This window comes from Oncorhynchus mykiss, chromosome 12 (genome assembly GCF_013265735.2).
Source record: "Oncorhynchus mykiss isolate Arlee chromosome 12, USDA_OmykA_1.1, whole genome shotgun sequence".
In the NCBI taxonomy this organism is placed as follows: Eukaryota; Metazoa; Chordata; class Actinopteri; order Salmoniformes; family Salmonidae; genus Oncorhynchus; species Oncorhynchus mykiss.
In genome coordinates, this window is record NC_048576.1 from 60641188 (window position 1) to 60656853 (window position 15666).

The window sequence follows — 15666 nt, forward strand, 5'->3', positions numbered from 1 at the left end:
CTTAACAGCTTCTACAACCAAGCCATAAGACTCCTGAACAGCTAATCAAATGGCTACCCAGCTCATGTACAGAGTGTACATCCAGTTTAGCATAAAATTCAACATCTGTAGCTTGTTAGGTAACAGTGACTAACAGTTACCCAATGTCTTTCCCTCACAGAGTTGGATCTCCAAGATCATCAAGAAGAGAGTGTGCACCACATTCATAGAGGACTGCCTTAGGTACAGCCTCTCTCTGGGTCGCCGTGTGTCTGTGGCCTGTGTTTTTGATTTTGTGAATTGTCTGTTCACTGTAATGACTGGCTATGTGTGTGTGTATATGTGTGCGTATTCATGTGTGTGTCTTTGTCTCTCTCTGCTCCTGTCAGTAATGGGGCGCTGTGCCAGTGCGGGGGTGAGCGTGAAACGCACGGCTCCATCGCTACGAGAGACTATTTCGGTGCAGCCATCGTCAGCCAGTGGGATAGCTCTCAGCACTCCTCAGAGTACCCCACTGACGCCTTCGGAGAGTTGGAGTTCGCAGAGGCTGGCAGGAGACACAGCCATGTGGGTAACACACACTCAACTGTGTGCATACACTCATGCACAGGCATGCTCAGAAATACACATGCTAAGACATACAGTACTAGTCAAAAGTTTGGACACACCTACTCATTCCAGAGTTTTTCTTTATTTTTACTATTTTCTCCATTGTAGAATAATAGTGAAGACATCAAAACTATGAAATAACACATATGGAATCATGTAGTAACCAAAAAAGTGTTCAACAAATGAAAATATATTTTATATTTGAGATTCTTCAAAGTAACCACCCTTTGCCTTGATGACGTCTTTGCACACTCTTGGCATTCTTTCAACCAGCTTCTTGATGTAAGTCACCTGGAATGCATTTCAATTAACATGTGTGCCTTGTTAAAAGTTCATTTGTGAAATTTCTTTCCTTCTTATTGCGTTTGAGCCAATCATTTGTGTTGTGACAAGGTAGGGGTGGTAAACAGAAGATAGCCCTATTTGGTAAAAGTCGAAGTCCATATTATGGCAAGAACAGCTCAAATAAAACCCATCAAGCGCTATGATGAAACTGGCTCTCATGAGGACCGCCACAGGAAAGGAAGACCCAGAGTTACCTCTGCTGTAGAGGATAAGTTCATTAGAGTTACCAGCCTCAGAAATCGGCAATTAACTGCACCTCAGATTGTACCTCACAGAGTTTAAGTAATAGACACATCTCAACAGCAACTGTTCAGAGGAGACAGTGTGAATCACGCCTTCATGGTCGAATTGCTGCAAGGAAACCGCTTCTAAAGGACACCAATAATAAGAAGTGACTTACTTGGGCCAAGAAACAAGAGCAATGGACATTAGACCAGTGGAAATCTGTCCTTTGGTCTGATGAGTCCAAATTTAAGATTTTTGGTTCCAACCGCCATGTCTTTGTGAAACGCAGAGTAGGTGAACGGATGATCTCTGCATGTGTGGTTCCCACAGTGAAGCATAGAGGAGGAGGTGTGGTGGTGTGGGGGTGCTTTGCTGCTGACACGATCAGTGATTTATTTAGAATTTAAGGCACACTTAACCAGCATGGCTACCACAGCATTCTGCACCAATATGCCATCCTATCTGGTTTGCACTTAGTGGGACTATCATTTGTTTTTTAATAGAACCATGACCCAAAAACACACCTCCAGTCCAAGAAGGAGAGTGATGAAGTGCTGCATCAGATGACCTGGCCTCCATAATCACCCAACCTCAACCCAATTGAGATGGTTTGGGATGAGTCTGACTGCATAGTGAAGGAAAAGCAGCCAACAAGTGCTCAGCATATGTGGGAACTCCTTCAAAACTGTTGGAAAAGCATTCCTCATGAAGCTGGTTGAGAGAGTGCCAAGAGTGTGCAAAGCTGTCATAAAGGCAAAGGGTGGCTACTTTGAAGAATCTAAAATCTATTTCGATTTGTCCAACACTTGTTTGGTTACTACATGATTCCATATGTGTTATTTCATAGTTTTGATTTCTTCACTATTATTATACAATGTAGAAAATAGTCAAAATAAAGAAAACACTTGAATGAGTAGGTGTGTCCAAATGTTTGACTGGTACTGTACATGGGATTGGTCTCTGTCCCTTGTTGAGGTCCTGATAGAGGACAGTGTATGTTTGCTCAGTTTGTCCAGTGCTCAATCAATCAGCCCAGGGTATTACTAAAGTATAAATTACACTAGGACACACACACTGCTCTGTCAGTTGCGGGAGGGTGGGTGATTAATGAATTAGATAGCTGGCTTACTGACCGTCATCTCATAACCATTAAGTGACTCAGCTATACTATATGACCAAAGTATGTGGACACATTCTCATCAAACATCTAATTCCAATATCATGGAGTTGGTCCCCTCTTTGTTGCTATAACAGCCTCCACTCTTCTCGGAAGGCTTTCCACTAGATGTTGGAACATTGGTGCAGGGACTTGCTTCTATTCAGCTACAAGAGCCCTAGTGAGGTCGGGCACTGATGTTGGGCGATTAGGCCAGGCTCTCAGTCAGCTTTCCAATTCATCCCAAAGGTGTTCGATGGGGTTGAGGTCAGAGCTCCATGAAGGCCAGACAAGTTCTTCCACACCAATCTCGACAAACCATTTCTACATGGACCCCGCTTTGTGCATGGGTGCATTTTCATGCTGAAACAGGAAAGGACGTTCCCCAAACTGTTGCCACAAAGTTGGAAGCACAGAATCGTCTAGAATGTTATTGTATGATGTTGTGTTAAAATGTCCCTTCACTGGAACTAAGGGGCCTAGCCCGAACCACGAAAAAGCCCCAGACCATTATTCCCTGCCCCCCCCAACCTTTACAGTTGGCATAATGCATTGGGGCAGGTAGCGTTCTCCTGGCATCCGCCAAAACCAGATTCGTCCGTCAGACTTCCAGATGTTGAAGCGTGATTCATCACTCCAGAGAACGCGTTTCCACCCCTCCAGAGTCCAATGGCGGCGAGCTTTACACCACTCCAGCCGACACTTGGCATTGTGCATAGAGATCATAGGCTTGTCTGCGACTGCTCGGCCATGGAAACCCATTTCATTAAGCTCCCAACGAACAGTTCTTGTGCTGACGTTCCTTCCAGAGGCAATTTGGAACTCGGTAGTGAGTGATGCAACCGAGGACAGACAATTTTTATGTGCTTCAGCACTCGGTGGTCCCGTTCTGTGAGCTTGTGTGACCTACCACTTCACGGCTGAGCCGTTGTTGCTCCTAGACGTTTCCACCCCCCAATATCAGCGCTTACAGTTGACTAGGGCAGCTCCAGCAGGGCAGAAATTTGACAAACTGACTTGTTGGAAAGGTGGCATCCTATGACGGTCCCTCGTTGAAAGTAACTGAGCTCTTCAGTAAGGCCATTCTATTGCCAATTTTTGAAGATTGCATGGCTGTGTGCTCGTTATTATACAGTCGTGGCCAAAGGTTTTGAGAATGACACCAATATTAATTTCCACAAACTCTGCTGCTTCAGTGTCTTTAGATAGTTTGTCAGATGTTACTATGGAATACTGAAGCATAATTACAAGCATTTCATATGTGTCAACAACTTTTATTGACAATTACATGAAGTTGATGCAAAGAGTCAATATTTGCAGTGTTGACCCTTCCTTTTCAAGACCTCTGTAATTCGCCCTGGCATCAATTAACTTCTGGGCCACATCCTGAATGATGGCAGCCCATTCTCGCATAATCAATGCTTGGAGTTTGTCAGAATTTGTGGGGTTTTGTTTGTCCACCCGCCTCTTGAGGATTGACCACAAGTTCTCAATGGGGTTAAGGTCTGGGGAGTTTCCTGGCCATGGACCCAAAATATCGATGTTTTGTTCCCGGAGCCACTTAGTTATCACTTTTGCCTTATGGCAAGGTGCTCCATCATGCTGGAAAAGGAATTGTTCTTCACCAAACTGTTCCTGGATGGTTGGGAGAAGTTGCTCTCGGAGGATGTGTTGGTATCATTCTTTATTCACGGCTGTGTTCTTCGGCAAAATTGTGAGTGAGCCCACTCCCTTGGCTGAGAAGCAACCCCACACATGAATGGTCTCAGGATGCTTTACTGTTGGCATGACACAGGACTGATGGTAGCGCTCACCTTGTCTTCTCCAGAAAAGTTTTTTTCTGGATGCCCCAAACAATCAGAAAGGGGATTCATCAGAGAAAATGACTTTACCCCAGTCCTCAGCAGTCCAATCCCTGTACCTTGTAGAATATCAGTCTGTCCCTGATGTTTTTCCTGGAGAGAAGTTGCTTCTTTGCTGCCCTTCTTGACACCAGGCCATCCTCCAAAAGTCTTCGCCTCACTGTGCGTGCAGATGTACTCACACCTGCCTGCTGCCATTCCTGAGCAAGCTCTGTACTGGTGGTGCCCTGATCCCTCAGATAAATAAACTTTAGGAGATGGTCCTGGCGCTTGCTGGACTTTATTGGGCACCCTAAAGCCTTCTTCACAACAATTGAACCGCTCTCCTTGAAGTTCTTGATGATCCGATAAACTGTTGATTTAGGTGCAATCTTACTGGCAGCAATATCCTTGCCTGTGAAGCCCTTTTTGTGCAAAGCAATGATGACGGCACGTGTTTCCTTGCAGTTAACCATGATTGACAGAGGAAGAACAATGATTCCAAGCACCACCCTCCTTTTGAAGCTTCCAGTCTGTTATTCGAACTCAATCAGCATGACAGAGTGATCTCCAGCCTTGTCCCTCGTCAACACTCACACCTGTGTTAACGAGAGAATCACTGACATGATGTCAGCTGGTCCTATTGTGGCAGTGCTGAAATGCAGTGGAAATGTTTTTGGGAGATTCAGTTCATTTGCATGGCGAAGAGGGACTTTGCAATTAATTGCAATCCATCTGATCACTCTTCATAACATTCTGGAGTATATGCTGCAAATTGACATCATATAAACTGAGGCAGCAAACTTTGTGAAAATGTATATTTGTGTCATTCTCAAAACTATTGGCCACGACTGTACACCTGTCAGCAACGGGTGTGGCTGAAAGAGCCCAATCCACTAATTCGAAGGGGTGGCCACATGACTTTTGTATATATAGTGTATGTTACCATATAACCCTACTGAGTGATTGAATTTATGGAAGTCTCATGATTTACCATTTTAGTGGCATTGTGGTTAGAATGTTAGTCTTAAAATTGGAAGATTGGGGGTTCGATCCCTTGTCAAATCATACCAAAGACTCTAATAAATGGGACCTGATGTCCCTGCTCTGCACTTAGCATTAAGTAGATGGATTGGGGGTAAGGCTCTGCGACAGAATAGCATCAGGGTGTGTACTTGTACATCAAGCTGCCTCATGCTAAAGAAACAGGAGGCTCTTGCCCTGTGGGTCATTCTGGCTCAGACAAAGCATAATTGTCCAAGGCTTACTTACTTACCTAATTTCATGATGTTATAAGATGCTATACGTTATGAAACTAATATGTCACTCAAGCATTCATTGACACTAAATGACAACAATGTGAACGTATTTCATTTCAAGCTCTTGCTCGTTTACGTCGGGCCTTGTTGCTCCGTCAGTTGCTCGTGAAGTGTCTTTCATATCGACAATGAGAGAGCTTTGACATACAGTGCCTTGCGAAAGTATTCGGCCCCCTTGAACTTTGCGACCTTTTGCCACATTTCAGGCTTCAAACATAAAGATATGAAACTGTATTGTTTTGTGAAGAATCAACAACAAGTGGTGCACAATCATGAAGTGGAACGACATTTATTGGATATTTCAAACTTTTTTAACAAATCAAAAACTGAAAAATTGGGCGTGCAAAATTATTCAGCCCCTTTACTTTCAGTGCAGCAAACTCTCTCCAGAAGTTCAGTGAGGATCTCTGAATGATCCAATGTTGACCTAAATGACTAATGATGATAAATACAATCCACCTGTGTGTAATCAAGTCTCCGTATAAATGCACCTGCACTGTGATAGTCTCAGAGGTCCGTTAAAAGTGCAGAGAGCACCATGAAGAACAAGGAACACACCAGGCAGGTCCGAGATACTGCTGTGAAGAAGTTTAAAGCCGGAGTTGGATACAAAAAGATTTCCCAAGCTTTAAACATCCCAAGGAGCACTGTGCAAGCGATAATATTGAAATGGAAGGAGTATCAGACCACTGCAAATCTACCAAGACCTGGCCGTCCCTCTAAACTTTCAGCTCATACAAGGAGAAGACTGATCAGAGATGCAGCCAAGAGGCCCATGATCACTCTGGATGAACTGCAGAGATCTACAGCTGAGGTGGGAGACTCTGTCCATAGGATAACAATCAGTCGTATATTGCACAAATCTGGCCTTTATGGAAGAGTGGCAAGAAGAAAGCCATTTCTTAAAGATATCCATAAAAAGTGTTGTTTAAAGTTTGCCACAAGCCACCTGGGAGACACACCAAACATGTGGAAGAAGGTGCTTTGGTCAGATGAAACCAAAATTGAACTTTTTGGCAACAATGCAAAACGTTATGTTTGGCGTAAAAGCAACACAGCTCATCACCTTGAACACACCATCCCCACTGTCAAACATGGTGGTGGCAGCATCATGGTTTGGGCCTGCTTTTCTTCAGCAGGGACAGGGAAGATGGTTAAAATTGATGGGAAGATGGATGGAGCCAAATACAGGACCATTCTGGAAGAAAACCTGATGGAGTCTGCAAAAGACCTGAGACTGGGACGGAGATTTGTCTTCCAACAAGACAATGATCCAAAACATAAAGCAAAATCTACAATGGAATGGTTCAAAAATAAACATATCCAGGTGTTAGAATGGCCAAGTCAAAGTCCAGACCTGAATCCAATCGAGAATCTGTGGAAAGAACTGAAAACTGCTGTTCACAAATGCTCTCCATCCAACCTCACTGAGCTTGAGCTGTTTTGCAAGGAGGAATGGGAAAACATTTCAGTCTCTCGATGTGCAAAACTGATAGAGACATACCCCAAGCGACTTACAGCTGTAATCGCAGCAAAAGGTGGCGCTACAAAGTATTAACTTAAGGGGGCTGAATAATTTTGCACGCCCAATTTTTCAGTTTTTGATTTGTTAAAAAAGTTTGAAATATCCAATAAATGTCATTCCACTTCATGATTGTGTCCCACTTGTTGTTGATTCTTCACAAAAAAATACAGTTTTATATCTTTATGTTTGAAGCCTGAAATGTGGCAAATGGTCGCAAAGTTCAAGGGGGCCGAATACTTTCGCAAGGCACTGTAGCAGAGGTGAGGTATGAGGCTGTCGTGTTTATTCATTTCACAGCAGAACGCCTGTCTGGCATTCTATGGAACAATGGTAGAGGTGTCCATGTTCTAGCAGTGCTGCCAACCCTCACATCAGTTAGATGGAATGTTCTCACCTGTACCGACATCTCTTTGCCACTGATGAACTACACCATAGGCAGAATAACCAATTAGCAATTACTTTATGTAGCCGCACCAATTCACCACAGCTTCTTGATAATCATCCCTTTATTGCGATACTCATTGTCCCCTCCTCCACCTCATCCATTCTTCTCTCTTCCTATTGGTCAGTTCCTGCGCCTGTCGTGCGACACCACCCCTCAGATGGTATACACCCTGATGACAGCCCACTGGGGGGTACCCTCCCCCAACCTGGTGGTTTCTGTGGTGGGGGGTGAGGGGTGCGAGAAAGTCAAGACCTGGGTCAGGGAGGTGCTGAGACAGGGGCTGGTCAGGGCAGCACAGAGCACAGGTGAGACACGCATAGACACGGTACCCTGCACCTTAGAGACCGCAGTCCTGTGAACATAGTCATTGAACACCGGTCACTTTAATGTTTACAGATTGTTTTACCCACTTTCTATGTATATACTGTATTCTAGTTATTACTCATCCTATATACAGTACCCAGTGCTATACACACTTTTTATATTGAAATACTGTCCATACTGTCTATACACACCATTATATACAGTATATACACTGAACAAAAATATAAATGCAACATACAACATTTTCAAAGATTTTACTGAGTTACAGTTCATATAAGGAAATCAGTCAATTGAAATAAATAAATTAGGCCCTAATCTACAGATTTCTCATGACTGGGAATACAGATATGCAAATGTTGGTCACAGATACCTTAAAGAAAGGTAGGGGCGTGGATTTATAAAAATGTCAGTATCTGGTGTGACCACCATTTTTCTCACGCAGCGTGACACATCTCCTTCGCATAGAGTTGATCAGGCTGTTGTTGATTGTGTCCTGTGGAATGTTGTCTCACTCCTCTTCAATGGATATGTGAAGTTGCTAGATATTGGCAGGAACTGGAACTGGAACACACGTTGATCCATAGCATCCCAAACATGCTCAATGGGGGACATGGAATTGTGTACAAATTCTTGCGACATGGGCATGTGCATTATCATGCTGAAACATGGATCTCGTCACGGTATCTCTGTGCATTCAAATTGCCATCGATAAAATGCAAATTAATTTGTTGTCCGTAGCTTATGCCTGCCCATACCATAACCCCACCTCCACCATGGGGCATGCTGTTCACAACGTTGACATCTGCATAGTGCTCGCCCACACGACACCATCTGGCCGGTATAGTTGAACCTGGGATTCATCCGTGTAGAGCACACTTATCCTCTGTAGCAGAGGTAGCTCTGGGTCTTAATTTCCTGTGGCGGTCCTCATGAGAGCCAGTTTCATCATAGCGCTGGATGGTTTTTGCAACTACACTTGAAGAAACTTTCAAAGTTCTTGACTGACCTTTGTCTTAAAGTAATAATGAACTGTAGTTTCTCTTTGCTTACTTGAGCTGTTCTTGCCATAATATGGACTTTGTCTTTTACCAAATAGAGCTATCTTCTGTATACCTTGTCTGTATACCCTACCTTGTCACAATAGAACTGATTGGCTCAAATGCATTAAGAAGGAAAGAAATTCCACAAATTAACTTTTAACAAGGCACACATGTTAATTAAAACCTGTTAAGGATATGGCAGACATATGCCCCCTTTGGAGAGATTGGGTACCCCTAGTAAACTGAAAAAAAAATCTGTCAAAAATTGCTAATATATGCAAATAAAAATTATTATTGGATAGAAAACACTCTAAAGATTCTAAAACCGTTGGAATTATGTCTGTAAGTATAGCAGAATTTACAGGGCAGGCATTCTTCCAAACTAGTTTTTGTGGCCATGAAAGTTGGAGCAACTTTGACGTCATGGCCCCCACCCTTCCCAACCAGTTATGATTCTGGGGAGACTTTCTATCTCTTCCGCTAGATGTCCTCTTTCAGTAGAGCTTTGAATCGTTCAAATCCCGCGAGAATTGACCCTATGGGAGTGAAATTAGTGCGTGCCAAGAGAGAATAGGCTGTGCGTAGGGGCGCGAATTGGTCCCAGCCATTCCTTTGTTCCAGCACTCAAGAGAAGGGCAGACGATGGCCGATTGAATTGAAGTTTGTTTTGCGTGTCTAAAACATCATAAAGCTTGCTTCTGCACTTAGTTTGACCTGTTTAGTCGACATATAATATGTAATTTTGAAGTTTTGATGCGCAACTTTTCCGGACCAGAGGACGTTTTGGGTGCATTTCAGCTGATGTTATTAGCAGTAGCTAATACAAAGACGCAAGACTTGAAACCAAACGATGTATTGGGTAAGTATGAAGCCTTCCAGAACATTCTGAACGAAGACCATCAAAGGTAAGGGAATATTTATGCTTAAATCTGTGTTTCTGTTGACTCCAACATTACGTAGAAATGTAGCTTGGAACTGAGCGCCGTCTCAGCATATTGAATAGTGTGCGATTTCTGTAACGTTAAAAATAAATCTAACAAAGCGTTTGCATAAAGAAGCAGTGTATCTTTCTAACTATATGTAGAACATGTATATTTAGTCAAAGTTTATGATGTCTATTTACGTTATCTTGCCGCGCTACCTAGATTTCCTGCGGGCATTTTTGAGTAATTTCTGAACGTGAACTCACTGTAAATGGACATTTATGGATATAAATGGCATATTATTGAAAAAAAAAATATGTACTGTGTAACATGTCATATTACTGTCATCTGATGAAGATTTTCAAAAGGTTAGTGAGCGATTTATTTTTTAATCCTGCGTTTGTTGATTGCATGTTTTGGCTATTCAAATGAGCTGTGTCTGGTGGTGGTTTTACATATATGTGCTATGTTTTCGGCGTAAAACATTTTAGAAATCTGACTTGCTGGCTAGATGAACAAGGTGTTTATATTTCATTTGAGCTATTGGACTTGTTAATGTGTGGAGGTTTCAGCTGAACGTGGGAGGGTTGATTCCCAATTGGGAACCAATATCGTAGACAGGTTAAAATACATTCCAGGTGTCACGATCGTCGTAAGAAGCGGACCAAAGCGCAGCGTGATGTGAATGCATCATTTTAATGGATGACGAAAACACAAAGTAAACTGAATAAAACAATAAATGAACAACGACCGTGAAGCTATATACGAAATGTGGTGACACAAACACTACACGTAGACAATCTCCCACAATGACAAAACAGGCTACCTAAATATGGTTCCCAATCAGAGACAACGACTAACACCTGCCTCTGATTGAGAACCATATCAGGCCAAACACAGAAACAGACAAACTAGACATCCAACATAGAATGCCCACTCAGATCACACCCCGACCAACCAAAACATATAAACCTATAGGGGAGGGTCTGGGTGGGCATCTGTCCGCGGTGGCGGCTCTGGCGTGGACCCCACTCCACCATAGTCTTAGTTCGCTTCTGTGGCCTCCTAGGAACGGCGACCCTCGCCACCGACCTTGGACTGGCAACCCTACTAAAGGGCCCCATGGACTGAGGGGCAGCTCGGGGCTGAGGGGCAGCTCGGGACTGAGGGGCAGCTCGGGACTGAGGGGCCGCTCGGGACTGAGGGGCAGCTCGGGGCTGAGGGGCAGCTCGGGGCTGAGGGGCAGCTCGGGGCAGCTCGGGGCTGAGGGGCAGCTCGGGGCTGAGGGGCAGCTCGGGACTGAGGGGCAGCTCGGGACTGGCTGACGGCTTTGGCAGCTCCTGGCTTGCGGCTCTGGCAGCTCCTGGCTGGCTGACGGCTCTGGCAGCTCCTGGCTGGCTGACGGCTCTGGCAGCTCCTGGCTGGCTGACGGCTCTGGCAGCTCCTGGCTGGCTGGCGGCTCTGGCAGCTCCTGGCTGGCTGGCGGCTCTGGCAGCTCCTGGACGGCTCTGGCAGCTCCTGGCTGGCTGACGGCTCTGGCAGCTCCTGGCTGGCTGACGGCTCTGGCAGGTCCTGGCGGCTCTGGTGGCTCTGGCAGGTCCTGGCGCCTCTGGCGGCCATCTGGACAGATGGGAGACTCTGGCGGCTCTGGACAGACGGGAGACTCTGGCGGCTCTGGACAGACGGGAGACTGGCGGCTCTGGACAGACGGGAGACTCTGGCGGCTCTGGACAGACGGGAGACTCTGGCGGCTCTGGACAGACGGGAGACTCTGGCGGCTCTGGACAGACGGGAGACTCTGGCGGCTCTGGACAGACGGGAGACTCTGGCGGCTCTGGACAGACGGGAGACTCTGGCGGCTCTGGACAGACGGGAGACTCTGGCGGCTCTGGACAGACGGGAGACTCTGGCGGCTCTGGACAGACTGGAGACTCTGGCGGCTCTGGACAGACGGGAGACTCTGGCGGCTCTGGACAGACGGGAGACTCTGGCGGCTCTGGACAGACGGGAGACTCTGGCGGCTCTGGACAGACGGGAGACTCCGGCGGCTCTGGACAGACGGGAGACTCCGGCGGCTCTGGACAGACGGGAGACTCCGGCGGTGCTGGACAGACGGGAACACCTGTAGGCAGAAGACTGAGAGACAGCCTGGTGCGGGGGGCTGCCATCGGAGGGCTGGTGCGTGGAGGTGGCACTGGATAGACCGGACCGTGCAGGCGCACTGGAGCTCCTGAGCACCGAGCCTGCCCAACCTTACCTGGTTGAATGCTCCCGGTCGCCCTGCCAGTGCGGCGAGGTGGAATAGCCCGCACTGGGCTGTGCTGGTGAACCGGGGACACCATGCATAAGGCTGGTGCCATGTACGCCGGCCCAAGGAGACGCACTGGAAATGAGATGCGTAGAGGCTTCATGGCATCTGGCTCGATGCCCACTCTAGCCCGGCTGATACGAGGAGCTGGAATGTACTGCACCGGGCTATGCGGGGACACCGTGCACTCCACAGCATAACACGGTGCCTGCCCGGTCGCTCTCGCTCTCCAGTAAGCACGGGAAGTTGGCGCAGGTCTCCTACCTGGCTTCGCCAGATCCCTTCCAGCCAGGATCTCCTCCCATGTGTAGCAACCCTTGCCGTCCAAAACGTCCTCCCATGTCCAGGAGTCCTGACATCGCTGCTGCTGCTGCTGCCCGTTACCACGCTGCTTGGTCCTTGGTTGGTGGGTGATTCTGTCACGATCGTCATAAGAAGAGGACCAAAGCGCAGCGTGGTGTGAATGCATCATTTTAATGGATGACGAAAACACAAAGTAAACTGAACAAAACAGTAAATGAACAACGACCGTGAGGCTATATACGAAATGTGCTGACACAAACACTACACGTAGACAATCTCCCACAATGACAAAACAGGCTACCTAAATATGGTTCCCAATCAGAGACAACGACTAACACCTGACCAACCAAAACATATAAACATACAAAGCAAACTATGGTCAGGGCATGACACCAGGGGATTACCTCATTAAGTTGGTTGAGAGAATGCCAAGAGGGTGCAAAGCTGTCATCAAGGCAAAGGGTGGCTATTTGAAGAATCTCAAATATAAAATATATTTTGATTTGCTTGACACTTTTTTAGTTACTGCATGTTTCCATATGTGTTATTTCATAGCTTTGATGTCTTCAATATTATTCTACAAGGTAGATAATAGTAAAAAATAAGAAAAACCCTGGAATGATTAGGTGTGTCCAAACTTTTGACTGGTGCGGTATATAAAAAATTACAAAATAACCGAAGAGGATGGTCCTCCCCTTCCTCCTCTATATATATATATTCCCGGACTCTGACATTGCTTGCTTTGATACTGCATTACCATTTGGATTATGAGTGTATTGTTTTGTATTGCTAGGTATTACTGCACTGAAACACAAGCATTTCGCTGCACTTGCGATAACATCTGCAAATCTGTATACATGACAAATAAACTGATTGATTTGAGACACACACACCCAGGTGTCCTGGGTTTGAGGTTGATCAGTTCGGAATAGGGCACCGGTGAGAATAACGCCCACTCCGTTGAATCTATTTGTTTAATATATCATGAATTCATATATGTTATCCCATTAAGATGAACCACGGAACTGATGATTTTCTGGCAGAAATACTGTACCTAGCCCCAAGATTCACTGAGGACAAACAGCATGGTTGTTTTATAGATATCTATATACGATTCTATGACATCAATACATGAGGTATTTACTTTCATAACGTATTATAGGGACAGAGCGGATCAGGTGGAATTAAAAGTATGTCCGTTCTACCAAATAGAGTTGCATTGCTGTTGTAATTTACCCTCCTTCTCTTCCTCCTCCTTCCTTCTCATTCTCTTCCTCCTCTGGCTGTATGGGTTAAAAGTTTACAGCACACATGACCATCTAGGCCAGACAGTTGTTGATTAAAGCAAGGAAAGACAATAAGCAGGTTATCCATAGAGCATACAATTAGCAGACACAGCAATGGTAAGAGGCCAACCAGTAGAACAGGATATACTTTGAGTAAGTGTAAATAAGTGCATGTAGTTCAGCATTCAAATGAAGTATTTTAAACAAATCCTTCCTGGGCCTCATTCCCCAAAAATATAATTTATTTGATGTCATCTTTCACTGCCAATTACATGTTTTCACGGTGCCCTTGACTCATAACCAACAAGCTTATGTCCCTTATCTGTCTATTGTCCATTGCCTATCCTGGTTGCTCAGTCGGTAAGAGTGTGGTGTTTGCTATTCCAAGGTTGTGGGGGTTCAATTCCTGCAGGGGTCACAGTTATGCAATCACTGTACTACAAGTCGCTTTGAATAATGACATCTGCTAAGTGGCATATTATAATTGTGTCATAAACATTTCTCTCATGCTCTGTCTCACGCCCTCACTTCCCTTTCTTCCCATATCTCTCGCTCCCTCTTTTTTATTTTTCTCACTCACTCACTCCCTCTCTTCCTTCTCCTCTACCTCCCCCCTCTCTCCCAGGGGCGTGGATAGTGACAGGGGGGCTGAGGGAGGGGGTGAGTCATTGTGTTGGGGAAGCAGTGAGGGATCATGCGGCGGCGGCCTCCTCCCTGTCCCAGAAGAAAGTCATCGCTGTGGGCGTGGCCCCCTGGGGGTTGGTGCACAACAGACAGCAGCTCATCAACGCACAGGTACATTTACGCACACGCGCACACACACACACATACACACACACACACACACACACACACACACACAATGTTCAATGTATACAGTATTAAGCATGCACGTGACACAGACATAGAAACACACACACACTGGAATGCATAGGAACACGCTACTGTACACTGGCACTATATACAATTATAGAATTTTGTTCACTTTCATCTCTCCCCTCTTTGCTTCTCACTCACTTTCCTAATTTATTTATGTCCCCTTCCTTCTCCTTTTTATCCCTTCTCTCTTTCACTCTATTTCTTTCTCTCTTTCAATAAGATGTCCTTTTAGGTTGAGAAATCCAAAACCACAGGAAATCAAATTAATAACAACGAAGTATTTTTATTACATGGGATGGGAATCACAATGTCTTCTTCTCTCTCTCTCTTACTACGTCTCTCTCCCTGTTTCTCTCCCTCTCTCTCTCTACCCTCCTTTCTCTACCCTGATCTCTCTCCCCTCTTCCTTTACCCCTTCTCTCCTCCTCTGATCCCATTCTCTACCCATAATTTCTCTCGCCCACCCCCCTCTCTCTCACACATTCTCTAACCCTCCCCCCACACAATCTCTATTTCTCTACGCCTCTCCTCCTCAGGGTAGTTTTCCAGCACGATATTATGTCCAGAACACATCCCGTGACTCGTGCTGCCTGGATAATAACTACCAGGCCTTCCTGCTGGTGGATGATGGGAGTGTAGGCCGGCGGGGAGGGGAGATGGTCTTCAGGGCCAAGATGGAGGACTACATCTCCCACCAACGCACAGGCATCTGGGGTGAGACACAGCCCAGCTAGCACATAACGTTCTGAGAACCATCTGTTTCTAAGAGCTTGGTGAGAGTGTAGTTGTTCTATGGTCATTTTGCATTCAACCTTCCTACAACTTTCTGGGAATAATGCAGGATAGTTGCTTGGCATTGGAACATTCTCAGCACATTTAAGGAACTTGACAAATAAACGTTATTTTCATTCAAATATTTCATTGCTTCTAAAAGCTCAAACATGATTACATTTAATTTAAATTCTAGGAACGTTCTCCAACTGGTTTGACATTGTGAAAGTTCTCGAATAGTTCAAAGAATGTTAAGAAACAATGTTCTTCTGTGGAAATTTCAGTACTTCAGCATAACGTTTCCTACAGGTTTTCTCATGGTTTGGATTAAGACATGTTCTCAAATTGTTCCGATAACGTTAAGAAAAAAGGTTTTCTGTGGAAATTG

At 45.4% G+C, this 15666-nt stretch overlaps 1 protein-coding gene across 4 annotated transcripts in view; it reads left to right on the forward strand.

The window, feature by feature from the left end:
* trpm4a (transient receptor potential cation channel, subfamily M, member 4a) overlaps positions 1 to 15666 on the forward strand; it is a 62521-nt gene that overhangs the window by 15593 nt on the left and 31262 nt on the right. For 3 of the 4 annotated variants that reach the window (XR_005035052.1, XR_005035053.1, XM_036937947.1), the window contains exons 2-6: positions 161 to 222; positions 369 to 546; positions 7569 to 7749; positions 14254 to 14423; positions 15044 to 15221. Coding sequence is in view for 1 of the 4 variants with exons in the window: in XM_036937947.1 (XP_036793842.1) it covers positions 161 to 222; positions 369 to 546; positions 7569 to 7749; positions 14254 to 14423; positions 15044 to 15221 (769 nt within the window). In the remaining 3 variants the exon portion in view is untranslated. The remainder of the gene's footprint in view (positions 1 to 160; positions 223 to 368; positions 547 to 7568; positions 7750 to 14253; positions 14424 to 15043; positions 15222 to 15666) is intronic. The other variant, XR_005035054.1, reaches the window with a different exon arrangement.